General features: G+C 37.9%; 2 protein-coding genes and 1 long non-coding RNA gene across 3 annotated transcripts; all 3 read left to right on the top strand.

Annotated features, from left to right (window-relative positions):
- Positions 1-1,112: 1,112 nt before the first annotated feature.
- On the top strand, positions 1,113-6,762 carry LOC108890824 (obscurin). Its single transcript, XM_051075751.1, has 13 exons — positions 1,113-1,199; positions 1,980-2,012; positions 2,180-2,461; positions 2,595-2,873; positions 3,069-3,371; positions 3,677-3,943; positions 4,790-5,038; positions 5,294-5,407; positions 5,505-5,520; positions 5,660-5,757; positions 5,844-5,894; positions 6,118-6,180; positions 6,522-6,762. Exons 1-13 carry the CDS (start codon positions 1,163-1,165, stop codon positions 6,527-6,529), a joined length of 1,800 nt encoding a protein of 599 aa, XP_050931708.1. The 5' UTR covers positions 1,113-1,162; the 3' UTR covers positions 6,530-6,762.
- A 5,338-nt stretch (positions 6,763-12,100) lies between these two features.
- LOC127143238 (uncharacterized) lies at positions 12,101-13,365 on the top strand. Its single transcript, XR_007814523.1, has 3 exons — positions 12,101-12,292; positions 12,763-12,881; positions 13,247-13,365. It is a non-coding gene; the product is annotated as an uncharacterized LOC127143238 (long non-coding RNA).
- Positions 13,366-13,371: 6 nt separating this feature from the next.
- LOC108890826 (signaling lymphocytic activation molecule) lies at positions 13,372-16,376 on the top strand (the record flags this gene model as incomplete). Its single annotated transcript, XM_018687840.2, has 7 exons — positions 13,372-13,555; positions 13,785-13,998; positions 14,114-14,172; positions 14,376-14,480; positions 14,605-14,620; positions 14,718-14,779; positions 14,977-16,376. Coding segments are annotated over 7 exons (738 nt in total), but the record flags the coding sequence as incomplete, so codon positions are not given.
- Positions 16,377-25,842: the final 9,466 nt, after the last annotated feature.

Consider the following 25,842-nt stretch of genomic DNA (forward strand, 5'->3'; position numbering starts at 1 on the left):
TCCTACACCATGTCAGCAACAGATAAGAATGAATACAAAAGCAAATCATCTCAGTAATGTTGTCATTTATGCTGAAATTAAACCCAGATCATGTTATTTTTCCATATGTTCTGCTAACTGCACTAAACCCAGTGTCTAATGTCTTAACACAAATACTTCCATCCTAACATCTCTTTGAATGTGAATGTTGTTTTTCACATTGTTGTCATGCGTCTCTTGTTTTCTCTCTCTATGGATCCTGGAGCACAATGATGACTGTAAATGAAATGTATGGACTTGATACATTAACCGCATAACATTATTAAAGCTATTTCTAATGAATGCATTTGAAATGAGAGAATTTGAGACACTAATATTGACTGTAATTTGAGTTACATATTGATCTGTAGTTATATGAACTTCTCATGTGTTCAATAATGATGATGTGATGCAGTTTAAATGCAAATGAGCCAGTAGCTAAATAGCTAAACAGCTAATAACTGTGGTCAGTGTCTAAACAGTTGTTTTATTCTAAGAAAAACCACTGAATTACAGCTAATAATGGTAAAACAGGCAAGCTGGGAAATGGGGTAGGACTTTAGATCTCTGTATATGCTAAGGCACCAAGTAAGGCAAAGATATGATTAAACAATTTACATTTTGTTTGAGTTCTATCAATCTTTTCTGTGTCTGTGTCTGAGGTCTCTCAGAAAAGTGTGGAACTGTGAAACCAGAAACCACCACAATCTGAGAAGATCATGCAGAGGTTACGAGCTGTTTTTCAGTACAGCAGCTTGATTGTGTGATTTCAGATAAAGACCTTTTTTTCAGATAAAAGTAGAATCTCAATCACCCTGAGAATGAAGAAGTTGATTTCAGTGAGTTATCTCTGACATATTTAAATGTTTGACTACGACCTTTTCAGCTGATATATTTTTTCAATGGGCAGAAAGTGTGAACATGTCAAAGTACACTGTGGTCAAAGTCAGTTTTGTGTGAAATGGAAGAAAGAACCTTCACATAAGGAGAAGTTGAGAAGCATTCACGTTTATATGAAATGTAACTTCTTCTTCTGTAAAGATCGTCTCTCTTCGTCTTTTTGCTGCATCATTACTATTGCAACATAGCAACATCTTTTCAGTAGCAGAGCAGCAGAGTGACAGTGTCAGTGCTGGATGTGAAGATGGGGCACACTTTGCTCTGTGTGCTCTCATTATTCTGTGAGTACATCAGTCATTTTCCAATTCTGTGACTTTCAGAGGCAGAATCATGTTTTTATCAACATGTATGTAGATGTGAACGTGGTTGCTGATTTGTCTTGGTTCAGATTGGTAGACTGTGATATAGAATAGAATAGGCTTTTATTGTCACTGTACAGTAAAATACAATGAAATTGTGGGTGCTCCACGTAACAAATGGTGCACTATAGAAAAGAATGTATATACAATAAAATACAAAATGTACACAATAGACAGAAAAAACAACACACGTGGTTTGTCCAAAGAATGAAACCAGGACAGTTTAAGGTGTGCAAGGTGGGTTGAATAGTGTCCTTGGCTCTGTGTGTGTGTGTGTGTGTGAGTGTGTGTGAGTTGTGGTGGTGAGGTGAGGGGAGCAGGTGGGGGGTGGTGTGAGACTTGACTGACCTGAAGTGCCGTTCAGAGGGCAGCAGGTCAAACAGGTGGTGGGCAGGATCTCCTGTGATGGCTCTAGTTTTCCTGAGGCAGCAGGATCTGGATATGTCATCCAGGGAGAGCAGAGGACCTCAGCTGTGGAGCCTGAAGTATAAAGTATATCTGAAGTATAATGTATATAGCTTTTGAATTCCTTGATTTCATTTGGTTTATTTTTCCTGCCTGTTTAGCAGTTTACAGAATATCATCTCAGAAATGTGTTGATAACCAACAGCTGCCTCTGATCAAACTGCTTTTTAAATGTCTTAGTTTATTATGATTTTGTGAGATTGACCGTGTCTGATGAGGTTTCGATCTTTATTTTAGTGCTGAACACACTCCTCTATGGAGACGGTCAAGGTAACACATTTTTTTATATATAATTTACATATTACATATCACATCTATTCTCCTTCTTATTACTGACAGTATCACTCTTAAACACACCCTTTTTATTATTGTTAAATGACAAGATTAGCTCTCTCTCTTTCCCTCCCCCTTTTTAATTTTTGGTTTAATATGAACAGCCAGTACACGCAAGCCCACACTGACAGCAGATAAAACAAGCATACCAGCAGGGGGCAGTGTGACACTGACCTGCTCTGTGGAGGACTCCATTGGCTGGAGATATGACTGGTTCAGACGCACCTCACAGTCTTCTGCAGCCAAGCTCATCAAACGCAGTTCCTTACACCACACAATCAGTGTCTCAGAGGGAGGCATCTATCACTGCAGAGGAAGAGGAGTAAAACAGGTTTACTACACAGAGGACAGTAATGCAGTCACAATTGAAAAAATAGGCGAGTGCAGTATTTTCTTTGAAATAAAACAAGAATTCATCACCATAATTACCATTACAGTAACACCTGAAAACTATGAAGTTCTCCCTGTTGATTTTTTTTATCTGTTTTTATTCACAATGTGAATATTTGGTGGCAACAGTTTTCAACAAGGCTGTTGTAACACAGCAACCCAACTGGTCTGAGATATACAGAGGAGAGACGATCACTGTCAGATGTGAGATCCAGGGAGGTGGAGACACTGAGTGGGAGTATGAATGGGAAACAACCAGCTCATTCAAACCTTCAAATCAACATGAACACAGGATCAGTCCTGCTTCATCATCCCACAGTGGAGACTACAGGTGTAAGGGCAGAGTGAAAAGTTCACAACATAGAACAACAGAGTGGAGTTCTTCAGTCAGACTGACAGTGTATGACAGTAAGTCAGATCATATTTCATTTACACTGAAAATCTAAACAATTCATTCAAATGTTTGTGTTAGTTTATCCTGAGATTGTATCTGTTTGTATGTGTTATGTGTTTGGAGATAATGTATTGAGAGAAAAATGATTCCATGTCCAGAGACTAGACATCATAACATCTCTTCATTCTGAGGAAATCACTCTCCAACAGATAAACCTCGGCCTGTCCTCACTGTGTCTCCATCATGGCTGAGTCCTGGAGCCTCAGTAACTCTGAACTGTGAGGTTGAACATCCATCTGCAGGATGGAGGTTCTACTGGTATAAGACTGTTCCTGATCTGTCACACAACTCCTACATCTATGAACTGTTACCTGGTAACAGCAGAGGGACTGAACAGGATTCCTACATCGTTCATGGTCAGACACACACAGCAGGATATGTGTGTAGAGCTGGAAGAGGAGATCCAGTGTTTTACACTGAGAATAGTGAACCAAAGTTTGTCTGGTCTGGAGGTCAGTTTGTTGTCACCAAACAAAATGTTAATATTGGAGGCTTTTAAATTCAGGACTGGGTTGAATATCACTCTCTTTTTGTTTCCCTCTGTTCTTCCCTCATTTCTCTTCAGTTCATCTGAAAACACAGAGTCATTCTCTGCTGTTGATCCATGTGCTCTGTATGATCCAAACACTGAATTTTGTGGCAGTGTTTGTTCTACTGATGTTTTTAATACTCAAAAAACAATTAACAAATGAATATTCATTGTGCTCTAATTGTAATATCTCTGTGGTTGATTTGACTCCTCATTGTTGTTTTTCAGATCTTCATCCAGCAGCGTCTCTCACAGTGAATCCTGACAGAGTGCAGCACTTCACCTTTGACTCTGTCTCACTGAGCTGTGAGGGAAACTCTACTGAGTGGAGAGTGAAGAGGTTTAATGAACATGGCTACCAGTCAGACTGCTCTGACTGGAGGAGAATGACTGGATCCACATGTAACATGAGGCTTTACTGGTATGGTAATGCAGTGTACTGGTGTGAGTCTGGATCAGGAGAATTCAGCAATGCAGTCAACATCACTGTATGGGGTATGTTTTATTGGATTTTCAGTTCATTTTTTTCTAGAATTTTAGTTTAGTTCTTATCTGATGAAGAGATAAATGTCAGTCTTTATCACAATTTAGCAGCATAATAGTCTGGATGGCAACTCTTACTTCACTTACATCCTTTCACAAAACATCCATCCATCCATTATTTATACTGATTATCCATTAAGGGTCATGGGGGGGCTGGAGCCTAACCCAGCTGTCATTGGGCGATGGTCGGAGTACACCCTGTACGGATCACCAGTCCATCGCAGGGCCAACACATACAGACAAACAACCATTCACACTCACATTCACACCTATGGGCAATTCAGAGCCACCAATTAATCTGCATGTTAGTGGATGGTGGGCAGAAGCTGAAGTACTCAGAGAGACCTTCACAAAACAATTTACATCCAAACTTTGGGTACAGTAAATATCTAACTAAACATCAGCTCATCATCATCACAGTCGCAGCTTTTCTCTTATTGTGTTTCCAGAGAGAGCACAGTCACATATTGTCCCTTATCATGATGAGGGTTTGGTTTAGTTCTTGTGAGTTTACAGGTGATATGAACTAAAGTTTTTATGTCAGTGATCAAAACAAGTCCTGTATCATTTATAGGACATTGTAGGAAGCTGTTGTTTCTTTGCTCAGAGGTTACTTGTAAGACACAGACAGTAGGTTGTAAGTAAACAAGGTCAAATGTCAGGTCTGATGATGATCCTGTAAAAGAAACAAGAACTGCAGAAGAATAAAAGCAGATGTGTAATCTCATCATTGTATGTCACCTCACTCTAAAGGTCTGATCTCTGACTGATAGTTAATATTCTCTGACTGTTTTACAGGTGATTATCATGGTATTATCCTGGTGAGCCCCGTCCATCCTGTGACTGAGGGAGAGTCTGTTAGTCTTGGCTGCAGATTCAGGACTGAAAAAAATCTTTCCAGTGTGTTTTTCTATCACAATGACAAACTCATCCAAAGTGATACCAGACAGGAGCTGAATATCTCTGCAGTGTCAAAGTCAGATGAAGGTTTCTACAAGTGTCAGTGGTCAGGAAGAAAGTCAGCACAGAGCTGGATGTCAGTTAAAGGTGAGGACAAGTAAAACTATCTCTGTTTTAAGTTTTTTGCAAATTGTGTAAGAAAGAAGAATGATCAGATACTCAACTGATGTTGAATAACAGCTGAATTGATTATGTGAACAGGGATTTATATAATGTAGTGTGTTAATGTATAGATGCTGCAGGTGCATGGTTTATTTGTTGTGACCTGACACTCATTTTTGTAAAATCACTTTGCTGAAGTTTAAAATCCATAAAGAAAGGTTATTAAACTTATTTATTAAGTTGCAGTGATGGAACCTAAAAGCTCTTCATCTCCTGTGCTGCTGATCGTTCTGCTGCTTTGTGGAATAGTATTGATTATTCTCCTGCTGCTGTGTTGCTGCAGAAAGTCAACAGGTGAGACACTGATTATTAAACAATCACTGATCAGTTCTGATGTCATGTGATGGAGCAGTGGTTCAGTTTAACACAAATCCTACTGTGCTTTTCACAGATCCATGTTGGAACAGGTTCGTACAACACTCTCTCTTCTCTCATCTCCAGCTTAGAAACAGCATCACACTTTACACCTTCTTTTCTAAAGGTGTACATTTAACATTTTTTGCCAATTACTGCTACTACTGATTTATTTTTAACTACATGTTTCAGGCTCACTCAGTCTCAAAGAGAGAATCAGGGCTCTGCTACAAACCAACCAGTCAACCATGATGCTAATCAACAACAAGTATATTCCTCTCTTCTCCACAGTCAGTTCAACATTCAGTTTCTGTGTTATTTAAAGTTTAAATCCCTATCACAGACACGAGGTGACTAATTAGACTTTGACCTGCAGGTGATGTTTGTGTCTATGAAACAATGAGAGTCTTTGGAAACACTGGAGAAGGTACAGTATAAACTCTGTCAAGCTGTTGAGAACTACAATTTATAATTATACAGTAAGTAAATGATTAATATTAAAAGTTAGTAAAACATTATTTCTCAGGTCACCTGGACACTAATACCACCCACGTTACACCTCCTATTGAAATTAATACAAATATTGAGGTTACCTTGTAATTGTAATCAATGATAAAGGTTTCTAAATACTGTCATATGATCATCAACAGGGCAATGTGATGAACCAGAGGAAAGCTCCATCTATATTAACATAAATCCACATTCAGCCACAGGTACACACATTAACAGTACCTTTTTAACTTGTCTTTTTCTCCTCAAGCTGACATTTTCTCTTTCTTTAAACAAGCATCTGTTATGATAGTGACCTTCAGTCTCTTCATTGACATTTTACTTACTTGATGTAAACATGTTATCACTCTGTGTAAAGGAGGACATTTTAAGTTTGCTTCCTTATTTAAGATCCAGTTTTCATTTCTGATTATGCTTTTTTTAGTCATTTGACTGATTACACATAGAAATTGTAATATTTTAGTGAACTCAGTAGTAAAAGTTGCTTCCTCTTTAGTGCATGTACCATATTTGCTTTAATTTAATTTTTTATCTTTTGTTCCAGGTCCATAAAAAGATAAATGTCATCAGCAAAACAAGAGAGGTGTGGAAGACTACATGAAAAAACTACATTCATGTTTTGACGTGGCAGTGAAAGACATATATGGGTGTGTGTGTGTGTGTGAGATATATGACTGATTTGTTACTTAACAGAAGCTGTCCCTCACTGTTTTCACTTTTTATAGTTTTAATGTAGATTCCATCTGATATTTTGGTGGAATTAATAATAAATCTTTAAAATGTCATTTTTGCGTCTTTGTTTTATGCATGTTAAAACACAAACCTTCATAACTTAATGTAACAAAGCAGCCTTGCACCATTCAGAAATACTGACCGTTTCGAAGGCAGCAGTAGCTGAGAGGATGATCATATCTACAGGAAGGAAATTAGGATGAGTTTGCATCTACAGAAATAACACAGGGCCTTTTTACATATCACACATCATATTCCATACTACACTCTAAACTCAACAAATGCATGCAGTGTTACTTCAACTCTACATTTACCCAGAACCTGATGAAGAAATATAAACCTGTGATATTCACAAGTAAGAGGGTTTTACCTGGAGAATCCAGGTCTGAACTGGCTGAACTGTGGTCATCATATCACAGCTCTGTGGCCTCAAAACTGTTGCTTTTTATAATAAAAACACAAGTTATTTATGATTGACACAGACTTTCAGTGTATTTTCATGAGCTGCGCGTGACAGGAGAGGAAGAGGATGTGAGCTCCGGAGATGAAGATTAACCTCACTGATATGAAGTGTAACGTCTCCCCCACACAGTTCTGTTTTTCCTAGATTGAGTGTTTCAGTGGTGGATGTGAGGATGAGGAACACTTTGCTCTGCATGCTGGGGTCACTCTGTGAGTATATTAATCTGTTTTGTAATGTTTTAGATTAAGGAAAACAACTGTTGTTAAAAAAAAAGAAAGAAAAAGAAAAAAACTAACAGATAAAGTCTCATCACCAAAGTTTTTCTTTGGCCTTGAGAAGCTTGTGGTTTTTATCAACTGTCTTTTTGTAGTCAAGATATTGATTGTGACTTAAAACCTTTATTAAATTATTACATGGCAGTGTGATATTTGATATATTACACTGATTTCAGGGGTATGTGTTTATCTCTTATCTCTTTACTGTATTTCAGTCAGTCTTCTAATAAAAAATAAATCTCTGTTATAGTGCTGAATAGACTCCTCTGCGGACACACTCCAGGTGACTGAACAAATATCTTTTTTCTGTTTATTTATTTAGGATGAACCTACCAAATTACTCTTAATTACTACTGAAATTTAATCATGCCCTTATAAAACCATATACTTAACGGTTTTATGCAAATTAAACCTTTTGTCAGCAGCGGCAAAGAAAGCTGTTGTGACCCTGCACCCCAACTGGCCAAAGATATACAGAGAGGAGAGGATCACCCTCAGATGTGAGATTAAGAACGGAGGAAACTCAAAGTGGGAGTATGAATGGAAAACAACCACCTCAATGAAACTTTCAAATAATGATCAATTTATGATCACTGCTTATGTATTCCACAATGGATACTACAAATGTAGAGGTAGAGACATATCTGGACAATTTAAAACAAAGTGGAGTGGCGCTTTCAAATTGACAGTGTATGCCAGTAAGTTACATTCTATTTTATTTATTCTCAAAATGTGAATGATTAAAGGGTTTTTTTTTTTTTACTATAAATATTCACTTATGTAGTTTATCTTTGAGAGTATTTATATCCTTAAAATAAAATTTCAAGAAACGAAAAATGCCTTGCAAGTACATACCAGCATGTTATCTTTCTGAAAAAAATCTCTTCCCTATAGATAAACCTCGACCCGTCCTCACTGTGTCTCCATCATGGCTGAGCCCCAACACCTCAGTAACTCTAACCTGTAAGATTGAACATCCATCGGCAGGATGGAGGTTCTACTGGTATAAGGCTGTTCCCCAACCAGCAGAAAGGAACTACAGAGTACTACGGCTACCTGGTAGCACCAATGGGACTGAAGAGGATTCCTACATCATTAATGGGCCAACACACACAGCACGATACCAGTGCAGAGTTAGAAGAGGACACTCTGTGTTCTACTCTCATTATAGTGAATCAGAGTTCGTCTGGTCTAAAGGTCAGTTTTTCGTTATGTTTTTTGCTTTGTTTCTCATACAAAACGTATCTATTCAAGATGATATTTGCTGACAATCAACCATGCTGATTCAAGATAAGTTAAATAATAAAATGCTTTATTAAAAAAAATGTTAAAAATCAGATGTATTTTCTGTAGTTTTAAGTTACATTAAGAATATCCACCAAGAAAAACTTTAACAGTGTAAAAACTGACAAAACATTGAACATGTTACATGAAAAAATGTATGTAATTATAAACCTTCATGTCTAGGATTCCACCCAAGTTACTGGCTCATTTCCACTGCAGTGTTCTTAATCATGTAATTCTTTTTTCTTGGTTGGACCCATTATCACGTTTTGTTTTTCAGAACTTAACTCAGCAGCGTCTCTCACAGTGAATCCTGACAGAGAACAGCACTTCACCTCTGAGTCCTGTCTCACTGAGCTGTGAGGGAAACTCTGCTGAGTGGAGAGTGATGAGGTTTACTCAGACAGGCCAACGGTCATTCTGTCATGGCTGGGGAATAATGACTGGATCTACATGCACCATCCACAGTTTACAGTACAGTGGTGCAGTGTACTGGTGTGAGTCTGGATCTGGAGATTACAGCAACGCTGTCAACATTACTATACAGTGTGCGTTTAGTAATACTTTTATCTCTTTTAAGGTTTGATTTAATGGCAAAATTAACCATGTTTGTAGGATAGTGGTTCATGGGTGCATTAATGAGCTTAAGCAGAGGAGGACATCAGAAGTATGGCTTGTTTTTAAAGCACAATCTGGACTAAGGATCCACATAATTGCAGCTTCTTCAGAGCTACAGCTAGCTTACACACAACAATCAATATGCACTATTCAAGGCAAACAAAGTAAAGAAAATAATATGTACCAATAAGTATACATGAAGTGTACATTGTTGAATCCTCAAAGCTTTTAACTTTAGCAATATTAAAACAGAATGACTCACATCAGTGGTAGTTTGACAAAGGTGCAGAGATCCCTCCTCAGCATGTGCTCAGTCTTGCTGCCAAACAGAACAATGGGAAGGAGGTGGAGATATAGACCAGCAGGTAATCAGTTGAGAGTGAATTCAGGTGAGAATGGGCGGGTCCATGTTAAAAAAATTTTAAAAACCAAATTGGTAAAAAATAACTTGTGGGAGTTTTTTCTATCTATGTGATATCATGGAGTGGTGTATGTAATGCACGCCACTTTTGAGGACTCTGCACATGTCATGTCAATGCATTTCAAGCTTTTCATGTGTTATTTAATACTGTTTAGTCCCCATAGACTTTCACTGTGAAGAGATGGCAGATGACCGAGATTTTACTGACACCACAGCCTGTTGAAATGAAACATTAGGTTGAGATATTAGGTTGATTATAATAATATTAAGGGTTGGGGTATGGTTAGGGAGTTGGGGTTAGAAGTTAGGGCCTCTGCACCATCAAAAAATGAGTTGTGATAACACATGAAATGACTTAAGAAACTGGCACCATTTGGTGATGACTCAAAACCAGGAAACAACATTACAGTTTTTTAATCAAAATGACTAATTGAAAAGCAGTAACTCTATAAAAAATGAAACTTTATGAAAATCATGACTAAGCTCATTGAAGTACAGTATTTAAAATCAGATTACATATTAACATTACTCTACATGGGTGCAGACAATGATAAACCCAATTGTTGTGTTAGTGTCACACACTATTTTAATCATACAGTTTCTTTCTGCAGTGTCAAAACCTGAAAGCTCTCCAGTTATCATGCTGCTGTTCACTGGAGTCCTTACTGGAATTTTACTGGTCATTCTCCTGCTCCTGCTCTATTGCTTCATAAAGTCGGGTGAGAATATCAGATGAAAAATACATATTTACAGAGGAATTCTTGACATGACACGATTAGAGAAGATGAACTTATTGTAGTAGACAAAGCAATAACAATAAATATCTTTTTCATATGTTGATGTAGTGAGAGGTTGGTGTGACGCTCTCCTCTCTTATTTCGAACATAACAGCAGTAACTTTGATGTTTCCTGTTAGATTTACTGCGATTCCCAAGTTTTAGAGCCTCCCAGCCCCAGCCTCAGAGCTCAGACCAGGACCAACCGGTCAACCAGGAGCAACAATATTCATCTCTTCTCACAGGTCAGAATTCCTCAATGCTTTAACAACAGTTTCTAATGATCCTGTAATCCATAAGACTGCACTGCATTCCCTGTGTTGCTGGTTTAACACTGTTGAACTTAACCAAACTAATAGGTTACCATAGTCATTCTATTAATGTTTTAAGTGACTAATTTGACTTTGTCTTGATTTTCATTGACCTATAGGTGGTGTTTGTGTCTACGAATCACTCGGGGGTTCTGAAGACACTGGGAATGGTACGATAACAATGTTATGTGGAGCAGCTGGAAATAATGCAGGCTTTTTAGTAACAGACTGCTACTTTTTCCTTCTTCTTAGATGGAAGAGATAAAGAATACAGTGACGTCATATCTCATTCGATTCAGCTGAAAAGACTTAACAAGAGGAGTGAGCGTGATGATCCAGAAGAGAGATTGGACTGTAATGTGAATCCACTTTCCACCACAGGTACAAGCATTAACTCTGGTTGTTCATCTGCTCGGTCTAATATTACATTTTTGACTAAAATCTGTCATGCTGTCTTTGATAATCACACTAAAGGTAGCTGTAGGCTGCAATTTATAGTGCAGTGTATTGTAGTGTTTAGCTGTGGTTTCCACTTCCACTAAATTTGGCTATCAAACCAACACACCTCTATAAGAGGAACTGTAAAGTTGATCAGTTGATCAGTGGCTCAGCTTTTTTCATCTCTGGTTCAAGTTACTAATGATTAGAATCACTTACACACACATACAAAACTCACAACACACATGATTTTTACTTTTTGTGATTTTGTTCCAGAGTCATAAAGAGAAGTGCATCATCAACAAAACAAGAGAAGCACAGAAGACCACATGAAAAACAACATTATGTTCAATAAGAGATTGTATGATTTAGTTAGATAATATTAATTTAACCCCCTGCTGGCCTCTGTACAGAACTGCAGGCCTGCTGTGGCGTTTTGCTTTTGTATACTGTGTATATATTTTCTTCTTCTTTTTTGTGACTCAACCAATGAAGTTTTATTAGCCTGTGTACAGCTTTGCTTCTCCAAATGGCAGCAAGATGTAACAGAATAACAAGGTGATTGCTGTATGATTTGTTATGCTACTTTCCAAAAGGATAATACCTAATATTGGTCCAACTGTTCAAGACACACATCACTGCTCTTTAGGAGAGAAGATGGTGTTTTGCTATAAAGGTTCAGTTCATCACCAATTCTTCGCCAACTGGAATTTTACCCCAAAAGTTGGAAAACTACAGTGTCTAAACTGAAAGGTCAAGTTATTTCTATGACTTTGTGATTATGCTGATGACATGATTTCTGTCTAACATCTCAAGTGCAGCTTCATTTATCAGAATTTGGTGAAGAAAACAAGGATGTTGTATTTGATGAATGGTTGTTAAAAAAGAACATAATTCATGAATGTAAATGAATCCCTTCTTTCTTAACTGGATAAAAGGAAACTGTGCTGTTTTCTTTTTTACAGTTGGAGCTCGGGCATTCACGGATTAATATGCAGTAAGAATATCTAAACTTTTAACTAAGCTGTGACTGTTCTTCCTGAACCAATGTAATTACCTCATGCCTGCAGTTTACATTATCAGCCACTGGGTAGTGCTCTGCATTTGCCTTCATTTATTTTATAAGTTCCTGTGGTCAAAACCCTTTGCAAAGTGCATGCATTATGCATAATGTAATGCTTTTTTAAATGATCTAATATCATTTTAGATTCTGTTGCAGCAGCTAATGTATATTTTATTTGGCTCTGTAATGGAGACAGGGGTACTATTACCAATGTTTTTAGTGAAATTTTGAACATTTAATTTTTGTCATTTGTCATCAAGTCAGTTGTGTGATATATAAAATGGTACAATTTAATGCACAACAATTGGCTGTCTTTTTCCAAAAGATCTAACTAGTGATCTCTTCAGCTTTCGTGCTCTGTTATCTGCCACACCCCACCTTGTGTGTTTTTCACACATTTTCAGTGTGATACCAGAAGAGGAAACAGACGACGTCCTAATAGAAATGACTGCTGCTCGCCATCAGCGGTTAAGCTGCATCTTAACATATGGTACTCTGCTGCTGCTTGTGGTTTCTCACCATGGTATGTACTGTATACCTCTGCTCAGTGAGAATTTGCAGTTTTAATTATTACGAGAGGCTGATGCACTCTTACATTAGCTTATGAAATGTGGATGTGTACGTCCTTCCTAGGATCTATACATAACATTTGGATTTTGTGTGATCACATTTACATACAAGTTAATTTAATTCAACTTCACTTTTATAATGTTGTTCTTATGCTTTTTGTAAAGCGTTGCCTCTGTGCTTACTTTGCCTCGTCACACCTAACTGTAGTTTTTGTAAATAGCACTGATGAAGAGCTTCACAATCAGCCATAATATCAGGAAACAGTCTGCCAGTGACAAAGTGATTTTACTCACTCTGTTGTTTGCTCATGTGTTTCAGATGTGGAGGCTCTCAGCTGTCCAACAACCATCCATAAAGAAGTTGGAGACACTGTGGAGTTTTCATCATGCTCATCGACTGAAGGGGTCAGCTCAGCAACTTGGAGACATGAGAATATACAGTAGTTGCAGATCAAGGACCAAAGTGTAACTGAACATCCTCAGTTTAAGGACAGAGTGTCCCTAAACCCCACAAACTACAGTTTAACAGTGAGAGGACTGACTCTTCAAGATTCTGGTGAATTCAGTTTTGTCTCAGAGGTGAATGAAAAACAAAGGCCTACAGTCACTGTCACTCTGCAGGTTCATGGTAAGAACTCCCTCATTTTGTTAAAAACTAAATGCTGTGAAGCAATTTGCTCATTTAAAAGCATTAATGTTAATTCAGTGATTTATTCCAAACAAGATTTTAGCCAACTGCAAAGCTACGTACTTCATTAGTATATTATCATTGCACACAGTTTTAGCATCAAGGCATTTTTGCTGCTTTGTTTCCACCACTATCAGTATCTTTGTTCTCTCTCATCAGAGCGTCTGATCTGACCCTGTCCTGACCGTCAATTCCACCTGGCATGCCTCGAACGAATCCTGTACAGTTTTGTTGGAGTGCACTGTAACCTCTGACAGCGGTGTCACCTACAAGTGGGCCGTGAGGAACCAGAGCCTGAGCGGCTCCAGGTTGCAGTACATCCTCAGGCCACAGGATGGAGAAACCACATTCACCTGCACTGTCTCATTCTTCAAGGAGAATCTGTTCTTGAACAGTGAAATTACAAAAAATATGAAAAATACATAGAAATAATGTATATGATGAGTCTCAATGTTATTTTTGCTGATACAGTGATTGAACTGCATTTCATTATGTCAGAGAAATCTGTCTTCAAAACAGTGAATGTAGCAACAATATATCTGACACACATGAAGCTGGTATGCTTTACTTTTATGTGTATCTTGAAGTGATTGCTGTGAATTATCTTCTACTAACAAACACAAATTTAGGACATTTTACATTATACATATTTAAAGGGAATCTAAGTGGCTCACAAGAAACTGACTTGACTTACTTTTCAGATACAGTGATAGTGAGGTTTTTACAGGTTTATTGATATATTTGTTATTTCTTATTGAAGAGTCCAGCTCTTCATCTCTTGTGGCGTTGATTGTTCGTCCGATTATTGGAATTTTGCTGATTATTCTGCTGCTGCTCTGCCTGCTTCACAACACAAAGATAAAAGGTCAGTCCTGTTCCCCCTGATACTGGCTGTGTAACATGATGATTCTGAATTCACAAAATTGAGCAGTGCTTTAATTTGCCAAAAAAAAAAGAAAAAGAAAAAGTAATGTTTGTCTTTTTCACAGATGGATGGTGTAACAGGTTGGTGTGAAACTCACTGCATTCATCTCCAACTCTGAAATACATTTTTACTAAAGGTAATAATTTTCTACAATCAGACTTTTTTTCATGTTTTCAGACCCACTCAAACAGGCAACCAGGATGAAACTCCACAGCATGTGTACTCCTCTCTTCTACACGGTCAGTCCTCATCCTTGCACAGTCCTATCCTATTGTTTCACAACTATTTTGCACACAAGGTTTCTAATGAGCCAGTTATTTGCAAGAAAATTGCACAAAAAAGCGTAAAAGTCAAGTCAGCGTATTGTTGCAAATATTTCAGTCCACTCACAAACACTCATCAATATGACTTTGCTGTCATTATCTCTGACCTTTAGGTGATGGCTCTGTCTATGAAACAGCGAAAGCCTCTGAAGATGCCTGGAGTCAGTTCATCTCAATGATCCTGGTTAGCAGAAAGAGCACACAGGCTTAGTGTTTTATGTTGGCACAGATTGTGAAATAGATTGTTCTCTCAGTTAAGCCCCTTCTTCCTCTCCTTATTATCTCTATTTCTTTATTATGTGCTTTTACAACCAGATAAATCGATATACTGTAAACTTTCACTGTAACATGAGAACACACTAAGTATAGTGTCTAAATGTTACAATTGTGGAAACACATCTCAGTAAGAGGAACTTTCAGGATGAGCTGTACCCACTCACACTGACTGACAGTGCCTTGCCTTGTTTCGCCTTGGTTGCCAATAACTAGAGGTGTTGAAATACTGGATCTTCCCTCTTTTGGATTCAGTTGTTTCTGTGGCAGCTTAAGCAAAACACGTTGTCTCAAATTTCAAGCATATTTAAAAACAATCAGAGAAACGTGAGGATAAGTGTTCATTTTAAAGTCCAATTGAGAACAGCCCTTGATAACATCTTAGCGTTAATGTTGCTTTAAATGTTTAAAACAGTATCACAGACATCTTTTTTCCTGCGACAACAGCTCAAACCATGTCTCTCTTTATCTCTATATATGTCTTTTTTTAGTAGTCTGCTCTGATTTGGTTCCATGTCCATACAGAGAATTGCATCATCAACAAAACAAGAGAAGCACGGATGGAAACTTGAAAAACAACGTTCAAGTTTAGGTAGTTCTTGCAGCATTTATAAAACATGGGATAGTTAAGAGTTTATTCTATGAGGTATGGTTCTATATGGGTACAAATTAGTTCAAAGTCAGCATCCAAGTCAGAGTTCAGTGAGAACAAATGTCAAGAATTGTTTTTAAAATGTGATTAGCTGTTGTTAAAGAGAACAGATTTTGATGCATGAATGTGCATTCATCTGTCTTTTCAACTCAGCTGTATAGACAGCTAGCACTGCTTCTCGTGCTATAACCTCATGATTTCTAAACTAGCGGTCAGTATCGATTTCACACTGATATAATTTTATCATGCATACATCATGTGTATACTTTTAGCCACTTGATGGTACCCTGTGGTTTCTCTTTCAGTGACCAGGCAGATCAGTCTGCCATGATGGTTCCTGTGGCCAAATGTCTAGTAGTTGCATCTGTGACTTCATGTACTGTATGATGGATAATTTAATTAATCTAAATTTAAATTTAATCGAAATTAAATTTAATCTGATGTAATAACTGTGTATTATCTTTTTTTTAACCTATCTATTTAAATAAGGTAAATATGTGTGAATATTGTGTGGCATCAGTTTTATGTCACAGTAGTCCTACCTTGGTAGAAATATTATTTTGAAATAAATAAATACACACTCTTGAACTCGTGTGGTCAATGCTTCAGAGTTTTTGTACAAAGGTTGGGTGTGTCTTTAAACTTGTCATTTCTATCTTGGTTCTGTTTCTTTAATGACTCACTGGCCAGCATCTTTTTACCGCCATTATACCACTTCTTCTTTCAAAATAAATGTCAGCAAACAGGCAAACGTTACACTTTAGGGTTTCACCAAGTGTTTTCCTAAATGATCAGTTGGTCTGTTGATCCTGCTGCATGTCCAATAGGAAATAATGTGATGGAGAGGAGAATGGGACTGCCCAGTGCATGAACAGCACTTACAAAATAAGTAGATTCAATGATCTTCTTGATGATCAAACTGTATCTTACTCAAAAATAAGGAAATGACTTAATATCTTCCATATCTATTTTGGGAGTCTCTTTAACAGCAAAAGCTTGATGCTTTTAAAAAAAGTAATAACTAAGAGTCTACTGCCACGCTAGCAACTCTGTGAGGCTGCACATATAGGCAAAACAGTGTTTTGGGCTAAATGCTAACATTAGCACAGCAACAAGCTCACAGTGGTGATGCTAACATGCTGTAATGTTTACCATGCTCACTATCTTACCTAGCTTACTTTCTACACACAAAGTACAGGTCAGACTGGTCAGAAATAGGATTCAAGGTTCCGCTTCACTAACATTATTACAATACCGAGGTATGTAATCGTGCAGTTACTGCAATGCATTTAATCTTTGGTCGTAAACAAAATTGTGTAGTTTCTTACTGATTGACTCTCGATTCCTCATGGCAAGGACATAGCCTGTGTTGGAAACTTCCTTTTAGATTCTGGTTCTGTTTACATTATTGTACCACATGATTTCTGCAAATTTACCAAATGCATTTTCAGGCTATCGAATCTCCTGTTCTACCACATCCCAAAGGTGTTCTGTTGAATTCAGATGTGGTGACTGGGGAGGCCACTAAAATACAGTGAACTCATTGCCATGTCCATGTAACCAGTTTGTGACGACTTCTGCTTTTATCATGCTGCAAATAGCCTTTAGAAGATGGTCAATTGCGGCCATAAAGAGATATGTACATGGTCAGCAACAATGCTCAGATTGGCTGTGGCAATGAAACAATGATTGATAGGTATTAAGGGTCCCAAAGTGTGCCAAGAAAGTATTCCCAACACCATTACACCACCAGCAGCAGCCTGAACTGTTGACGCAAAGCTAATTGGGTCATTGTGCTGTTGATGCCAGATCTGGCCCTCTGACCATCAGCATGTCTCAGCAGAAATCTGGATTCATCCAGATTTAGACTATGTTTCTCTAGGTTTCTGTTGCCCAATTTGGTGAGTCTGTGCCCACTGCAGCCTAAGATTCCTATTCTTGGCTGAAAGGAGTGCAACTGAAAAGGTTCTTACACTATTGTAGCCCATCTGTCTCAAGGTTCGACGTGTTGTTTATACTGAGATGCTTTTCTGCTCACCACAGCTGTAAAGAGTGGTTATCTGAGTTACCAACGTCTTTCAGTCAGCTCCAACCAGTCTGGCCATTCCCCTCTGACCTCTCTCATCAACAAGGTGTTTCCGTCACTGGATGTTTTGTATTTTTCACATCATTCCGAAAATCTCAAATGTGGAGACTGCATGTGCATGAAAATCCCGGGGGATCAGCAGTTCAGAAGTACTCACCCCCACCCATCTGACACCAACAATCACGCCATGGTCAAAGTCACTATGATAGCATTTCGTCCCTATTCTGAAATTCAATGTGAACATTAGCTAAACCTCCTGACCTGTATCTGCTCGAATTTCACTCACTGCAATGCAGTCACAGTGATTGGCTGATTGGATAGTTGCATGAATAAGCAGATGTACTGGACAAGACTGGACGAGACAACAACACATTGCCACCCCCAAAGTCATATGGCTAAAAATATTAAGTATATTTCAGTGTTCCTTAATTTCTGAATTTCCTATGAAAACACTGTTCACTAGTCATAAAATGGCGTGACTTTATGGGGAACACAAGCGTGAGATTGTAACATAGTGAGGCGCCCAAACGCAGTTTCGTTGGCTGCTCTGGGTGGGCAGTATCACCGCCTCTGTTTCTGTTTCAACTTGTGGGTTTCATGTCAGGGTTTGTCTATGAAAGAGTACTAAAGTTCATAGGAAATAGAGCTGTGTTGCAGGCAGCGCACAGACCACCTTTGCATCACACTCGAAAGTGCACTTAATTGCGGACATTGCTCAGACACTGTCTCTCTCTCTCTCTCTCTCTCTCTCTCTCTCTCTCTCTCTCTTCAACGTCACTTTCACACATGAGCATGAGACCAGTGTAACCACAGAACTCCTGTTCTACTAGACTCTCTGCAGTCAAGGCAACAGTTAAGGATCTTGCTGCTTGCTGAAGAGCCCCATTGTGATATCATCATTGTCTTTCGGATTATAGAATTAATTACATTTGAATTGAATTGAAATATTTTATAAACTACGTATAACTAAAGGCTCACTTTTTATACACATTTAATTAGACACTCCGCACAAGTCAAATTCACTTCCTAGGTCAGCGCAGCTTCACATCCTCTTTCACGGAACATTGTCACTTGACTGCGATGAGCCATAGAGATAGCCATTATTTTGATGCTGGGATGTTCACTTGCTTCTTTGTGCACAAGGCTGCAGGAGAAGTATAAGTTTTGCTTCATGCATGCACTGTATTGTGTCATATATCATCATACAAAAGCAGATAGAATCATACTGCAGAGAGCCACATAGAGCAAAATTCCCTGTTATCTCTAATATCCTAATACCAAGCGCTCTATACCGACTTCATTGCCTTGTAGGGCAGTGTCCCCGTCATTCGCTTTACTCTTGCTCAGACAGGGGCATGTATCACTGCTGATCAACCAGGACAATACTGAGCTTGTGTTCCTTCAGAGGGAAGCGTTGCCCATACAAATATCTGCACATTCAACCTGATTATGTCCCCATTATATTGAATACTACTTTGACAGCACCCCTGCTCTATCAATACACACACACCACATCAGTATTGTGATGACAGTTGCACAGGGTGTGATCCTGTCATGTAGTAACATGTAGCTCTTAATAACATAATGTAACTCACACTTTTGCATAACTTAGCCAATGTGAAAGAAATAATCACATAAGCATCTCTTTATCTAGGAATATCTGATGACAGGATGTGGTTTACTTCTTCCTGTTCAAAGGTTATCAGATATTGATCCATACCCTGACTCTTCACACATCTATTTCAGATACAATTGCTTGATTAAATTATAAATATATTGTTTGTGAGTGTGAGTTTATTCAGGGACTGAGCTGATGTAATACCTAGTCTGGATTATCAGAATGTATGGGCAAATGAAGCAATCTTGAACATTTACTTTTTTCACCTTATAATCAACTGTTGTCACCTAATTAGCAAAGAATAATGTGATGATAATAGGGCATAATTTTATTGAATAATTTAATTTAGCAAGAAATCTGAGCTGATCTTTTAGTCAACTTTCATTTTTAATATTTTCCTTTCATGTTCTTCCTGATGTGCCTGCTTTTTTTATTTCACAGTTAACGAGGCCATGCCACCTCTTCTGCTTCTTCGCTGAAAGAAACCTCCCCCACTCTCCACCCCCTCTCTCTCTCTCTCTCTCTCTCTCTTTTTTTTTTTTTTTTTTTTTTTGAGTGCTGAGTTGTCACAGCACAGTTTGATAGACCAGAAGAGGAAACAGACGTTGTTCCTCTCTCCACAGAGATGGTTGGTGGTCGCCCTCGTTGCCTGAGCTGCTTCTTCACATATTGTGCTGTGCTACTTCTTGGGGTCTGCCTCCATGGTATGTACACCCATGCTTACAGGTGTATGTTTTTTACTGTTATGAGTAATATATATGTGTGTATATATATAAGTAGATACAGTTTTTTTTTTTTTTTTTTTTTTGCCCAATGCATTCTGTCATGTAGGTCAATATTGCAAAATTTACTGGATTTGACATCTTGGGAAATGACATGTCTTCCTAGGAAGACAGCTACAGTCTTTTTGTCTACGTTTGCAAATGCAAGATGACTACATCCCATAGCAGCAATGAAAGCTGTGGCTTTACAAATATAATAGAACTGTTACATCCAAATTGAAGGCAAATATGAATTCAAGGCACCAGTTCTGCAATGTTAAAAAATCATTTGTTTTTCTGTCCCTATAAAAGTCATAATATGCTCATGGTGCATTTATTGAAAGTTTGAGTAACTTCATGAATAAGCAAACTTTTCTGTTTTGTGGTTCTGTATTTGCTTTGCTTTATTTGGGACACTATGTGTCAGCAACTTTGCTGCTGCATCTGCTTGGAAACAAACTAGACAAGGGTCATCCTTTCTGTTTCTGTTGAACCCACATTTTTCTTAGGGGGATTGGTTACATTATTATAACTGTATAAAATAAAACTATACTAATATATAGCCTGTTCTGATAAGTCATAGTTGGTTTACAGTTTCCAGAATTTAGTGTTTGCTTAGACAGGAACAAGAGGAGCGTGGACATTCTTAGCATTCAGTATTTGCAGAAGTAGTGCATCTAACTTGCCACTGCTCTGTTTATAGATCACAGATAAAAGTAATCATTGTGTCAATACAGTGTCAGTACAGTGTGTACATGACTAAATACACATTGTGATCAGAAAGACCTGTGAGGCCTTACAACCATTCAGCTGAAGATTTAAATTCACACATTTAACATGACAGCAGAAACAGGTAAACCATACATTTCCTGAGTACCAGCAACACTGACCATAAATGACGAGAACTGAACAGCAACTTCAGTGTCCATGCTCGTCACTGAGGTCAGTGTCTGCGGATTTAACGTTCAGTTGGAAATCTGAAAATAAAACCTTGTTTATTTTAATCTGTAATTTTTTTCTGTTAATAGAAACAAAATAGTCAGTAAAGTCCCTATTGACCTAAAACAAGTTGCTATGGTCAGGCAAATATCAGTGTCATTATTAAAGGAAACAAGTGTCGTCTGTTTACAGGAAACAGGACACAAACAGATGCTGAAGGAAAACATTCAGTATGCTTGTATCTTGTCACTCCATGATGTCATGATGTGTTATGTCTTTTTATGAAACATCATGTTACCATTTGTCATTTGATGATGCTTCCATGCCACGTATTATTTTCCATGCCTTTGTCATGTCACATATGTTACATGTTATATATCATTCTGTAATCTGCTTTCCTGCTAAACTTTATATTGAACATTAACATGTACTACTGAACTTTACATACTAGACTTAGAGGATATGGTTTCACATAATTTAGTCATTTATTTGTTCTCTCCTTGAACACTGAAGATTATGCATCATGTGTTCAGAAACAAATCTGACAAAGACCTTTCAAAAAGACTTTACTCACTCATGTTGTTTGCTCATGTGTTTCAGATGTGGAGGCTCTCAGCTGTCCAACCAACCATCCATAAAGAAGTCGGAGACACTGTGGAGTTTTCATCATGCTCATCCGACTGAAGGGGTCAGCTTAGCAGCTTGGAAATATGGAGAATAACATAGTTGCAGACAAGGATCAAAGTGTAATTGAACGTCCTCAGTTTAAGGACAGACTATTCCTAAACCCCACAAACTACAGTTTAACAGTGAGAGGACTGACTCTTCAAGATTCTGGTGAATTCAGTTTTGTCTCAGAGGTGAATGAAGAACAAAGACCTACAGTCACTGTCACTCTGCAGGTTCATGGTAAGACGCTTTCATTTTTGTTCACCACAATACATGATACATGTTAATTAATATAATTAATACTATATTAATTAATTTATTCACTGTTAGTTGCTGGCCTATGATTTGCAGGTGGCACAAAAGGCTATTTGTGCCTTGTAGAAAAACATTAGTGGTGCCTGAAAATGAAATCCTGCAGGTATTTTCTGATTTAATTGGACATTATCACATTTTAGTTAGGCAGAGTTCTGAGACCTGTTCCAGAGTCAAGAATCTGAGGTGTCTATGTTTTCATTGTTATAAATATCTTTTGATTACCAGCATGCATGAATCCAAACCTAGTCCTGACTGGAACACAAGTGCAATCCTAATCCCAATATTTACACATTTAACACTAAGTAGCAAATATTGTTAACAAACACGCAATTAAGTGACATGCACATAATTGAAGAAAACATCAGGATAGATTATACAGACAATACAGGTTCTAAAGTGCAACCTTAATGCACAAAAGTGGGCACATCTGTGATTTTCAACTAATTGTATAAACATAGTTGTAAAGAACCAGTCAACACCACAGCTTCCTAAATTTTGGCCTGGGTTGCGATCTGATGCAACATGGCTCCACATGGTACGGAGCTGTCTGACTGTGACACTTCATAAATATGTGAGAGGGTATAAGAACATCGGCAGGCCACTGAACATATGCTGAAACAGCTGCAGAAGTTAGTAGGAGGTATAGGAAGTCAACATCTAAAGGTGATGTCTAAGAAGAAAATCATCGCTCACAAAGCAGGAAGATTAAACCAAAGACTGTGAAAAGAAGCCTGAAGAATACTAGCAACACTAATGAACAGGATTTGTAATTACTTAACACCATACCTCATGTACTATAGGCACAACTTCAACTGTCTGACATTGTCCATATACAGTTGGTTGGTGGCTATATTCTTTTACGCTTTTCCTTTTTGGCATACAGTATTGTATTTAGGATAGGATTAGGATTGGATTAACACAACTTTACATATGCACAGGCTTGTTCATAATCAGGAACTGCCTTTGCCTCTTTCTTTACATGATCATTTGATTTATGCAGATTTGTGTCTCAGCTCTTATGGTCACAATAATGGTTAACAACTCTTGGTTCTGCTCTGCGTAGTTCCTATCTCTGCGGCGCGTGCCTTTGGTGGACGTGTATAATGTTCTGTGCACACATATTGAAAGCTGTAACGCTAAATGACCTCGCACTCTCTTTCTCTCTCTCTGTCGCTTCATCAGAGCGTCTGATCTGACCCTGTCCTGACCGTCAATTCCACCTGGCATGCCTTGAACGAATCCTGTACAGTTTTGTTGGAGTGCACTGTAACCTCTGACAGCGGTGTCACCTACAAGTGGGCCGTGAGGAACCAGAGCCTGGAGCGGCTCCAGGCTGCAGTACATCCTCAGGCCACAGGATGGAGAAACCACATTCACCTGCACTGTCTTCAGTTTTTTGAAGGAGAAATCTGTTTCTAAAGGAGTGAAATGTAGCAACGAAACATATGAACCCCGAAATACAGGTATGTGGAGAGAAGTGAATGTAGCATTGATGATTGTGTGTGTGTGTGTTGTGTGATTTTAAAAAATCAGGGTTTCTGCAATTAATAACAAACACATGATTTAATTTTGAATAGAATTTGAATGTTATGTCCAGATTACTAGACAAAAACTCATATTACAGATTTATTTTAGCTCTCACTATGTATTATTTTCCTTCTTTATTAAGTGCATTTGTGTCTTTTATTTAACCACTGGCTATTCCTCGCAGTTATAACATGCTGATGATACTGTCATTTTCAGAGACTTCATCAAACTTCATCTTGTTTCGTGAGTGTGGCAGGAGGAGGCTGTTTGCTGATTGTCATTATAGTTGGTATAGTTATCGGTGTGTGTCACCACAAACAAAGAGAAGTTGGTAAGACAATCATCAATATGTGCTTTTTCACTTCATAATATCTGAGAAATGTTATTTGCTGTTTTTTTACATATTACTTCAGCATTGATTACACTTCTTGATATTTCATTTTGCCTTATTTCCTCATTAAAATCGACACCAGGCAGTGACTCCAATGACCTCACCGTGTACGCCGATGTCTCTGATATTGCACTTGACAATGTGAGTACTGCGCATTTACTGCATGCACATTGCTTTGCATAAATGATCTGCCTCAGTTTGATGCACGTTTTATCCATTTTGTCTCTGCCTCTCTCTGTGGTGCATGCACATTCAAACCTCCAGAGGACGTCAACATCCATGAAGCCATGCTCGGTCTATGAAACCATTGATAACAGAGGCAACACAGTCACTACAGGGGTAAGAGCAAAACTTTTGTCTTTGAAGTTGAGAACCAATTAGTTCCTATATTCTGAGTCTATACATTTCTGCAAATACTGGAGCAGAGGAACACATACACTGCTGATGACTAATGAATTTACACTTGCAACACTTCTTCCTCATTTTGCACATAGCGTTTCGGACATGCTTATAAAAATGACTCTTAAAATGATTGTAACCCTGACTGTGACTCTTATCTTTGTAGCACATCCAGGCACAGACTGTGTACGACAAGATCCAGCTTAATCGGGTGAGGAAGGCCTCGGTGTCACCCTACCAGGAGATTTAGGGGATCAGGACGAAATCACGTAAAGGGTTTGAATTCCCTGTGCTGAAAAGCTTGAGCAAAAATGTAAAATAGACTTAATTATACTTGGAAAAGGTGAAGTGCCAAAAGAAATGTAAGGCTAACATGCTAAAGGAAAGGTGCAACACTTTCCAAGGCCCGAAAACAGAATAAAAAACATCATACCGCACCTTCTGTTTATCATGTTAGAAATGCATTGGCAGAGTTGTAAATTCTGTAAATACAGAGATTATATTGTATTTTATGTGTGTTTTTTATCTTTCCATCCACATTAAATTACATTTGCTTTCATTACTGTAGCCGTGTACTGTGTAATCATTTTCATTAACCAGCATCCAAATGATTTCTCTACATTTCAGCTTCATAAAGATTTTCATCTTCATGTATCTTAAATGTCAGAGCCTGCATAATGAATCCTTTACTGTACTCAGTCTTAGTGGGGTGAGAGAATTAGATGCATGCAAAATATTGACATGATTAGCGTAGCTAACAATTTTCAGTGACCATTCATACTCACATACATATGCTATTATCCTTTGTTAAATACACTCATGCAAGCATATAAGGTGTGTATAAGTACAGCTCTCTGTGCTATGTGTATGAGAGTATGATGGTAAATAAAAGAAAGTCTGATTGCGCATGTTGGAGGGTATAATAGTACCAAGTATCTCATACAATATCTGTAACGTTGTGCTACTTTAGTGAAAAAAAAACATGGATTTCCAAATACATATTTTATTAATGTTTCTTTAACTACTATAACCTCAGCGGCTACTGTCTGTGTGCACAAGAGGTGCAAGTTCATCTATATAGAAAATATTTTATGGACTTTGATTTTCTTAAAAACTGAATTGTCCTGTAATGATTTTAAATTAACTTTCAAATATTCCTTTAATGTGATGGAATCCCTCTGAGCTTTTGGGTCTGTTCTGAAGCCATGACAATCCATCGGTTTGTTTACATCGAGTTTTGTTTGTTTGCTTGTTTAGATATTAGATTAAAAAGAAGAGAGAGACCAGAAAGCAAAGATGAATTATTCATTTAAAAATTTTTTTTTATACAAAATTCATTTGTTACATAA

The sequence above is a fragment of the Lates calcarifer genome, linkage group LG14, assembly GCF_001640805.2.
Source record: "Lates calcarifer isolate ASB-BC8 linkage group LG14, TLL_Latcal_v3, whole genome shotgun sequence".
NCBI lineage: Eukaryota > Metazoa > Chordata > Actinopteri > Centropomidae > Lates > Lates calcarifer.

Excerpts from the sequence above, each read along its gene's own strand:
- LOC108890824 (XM_051075751.1), top strand. The coding sequence starts at position 1,163 with ATGGGGCACACTTTGCTCTGTGTGCTCTCATTATTCT. Across the intron at positions 3,372-3,676 it reads AAAGTTTGTCTGGTCTGGAG|ATCTTCATCCAGCAGCGTCT; the intron begins GTCAGTTTGTTG and ends GTTGTTTTTCAG. Across the intron at positions 5,895-6,117 it reads CTTTGGAAACACTGGAGAAG|GGCAATGTGATGAACCAGAG; the intron begins GTACAGTATAAA and ends GATCATCAACAG.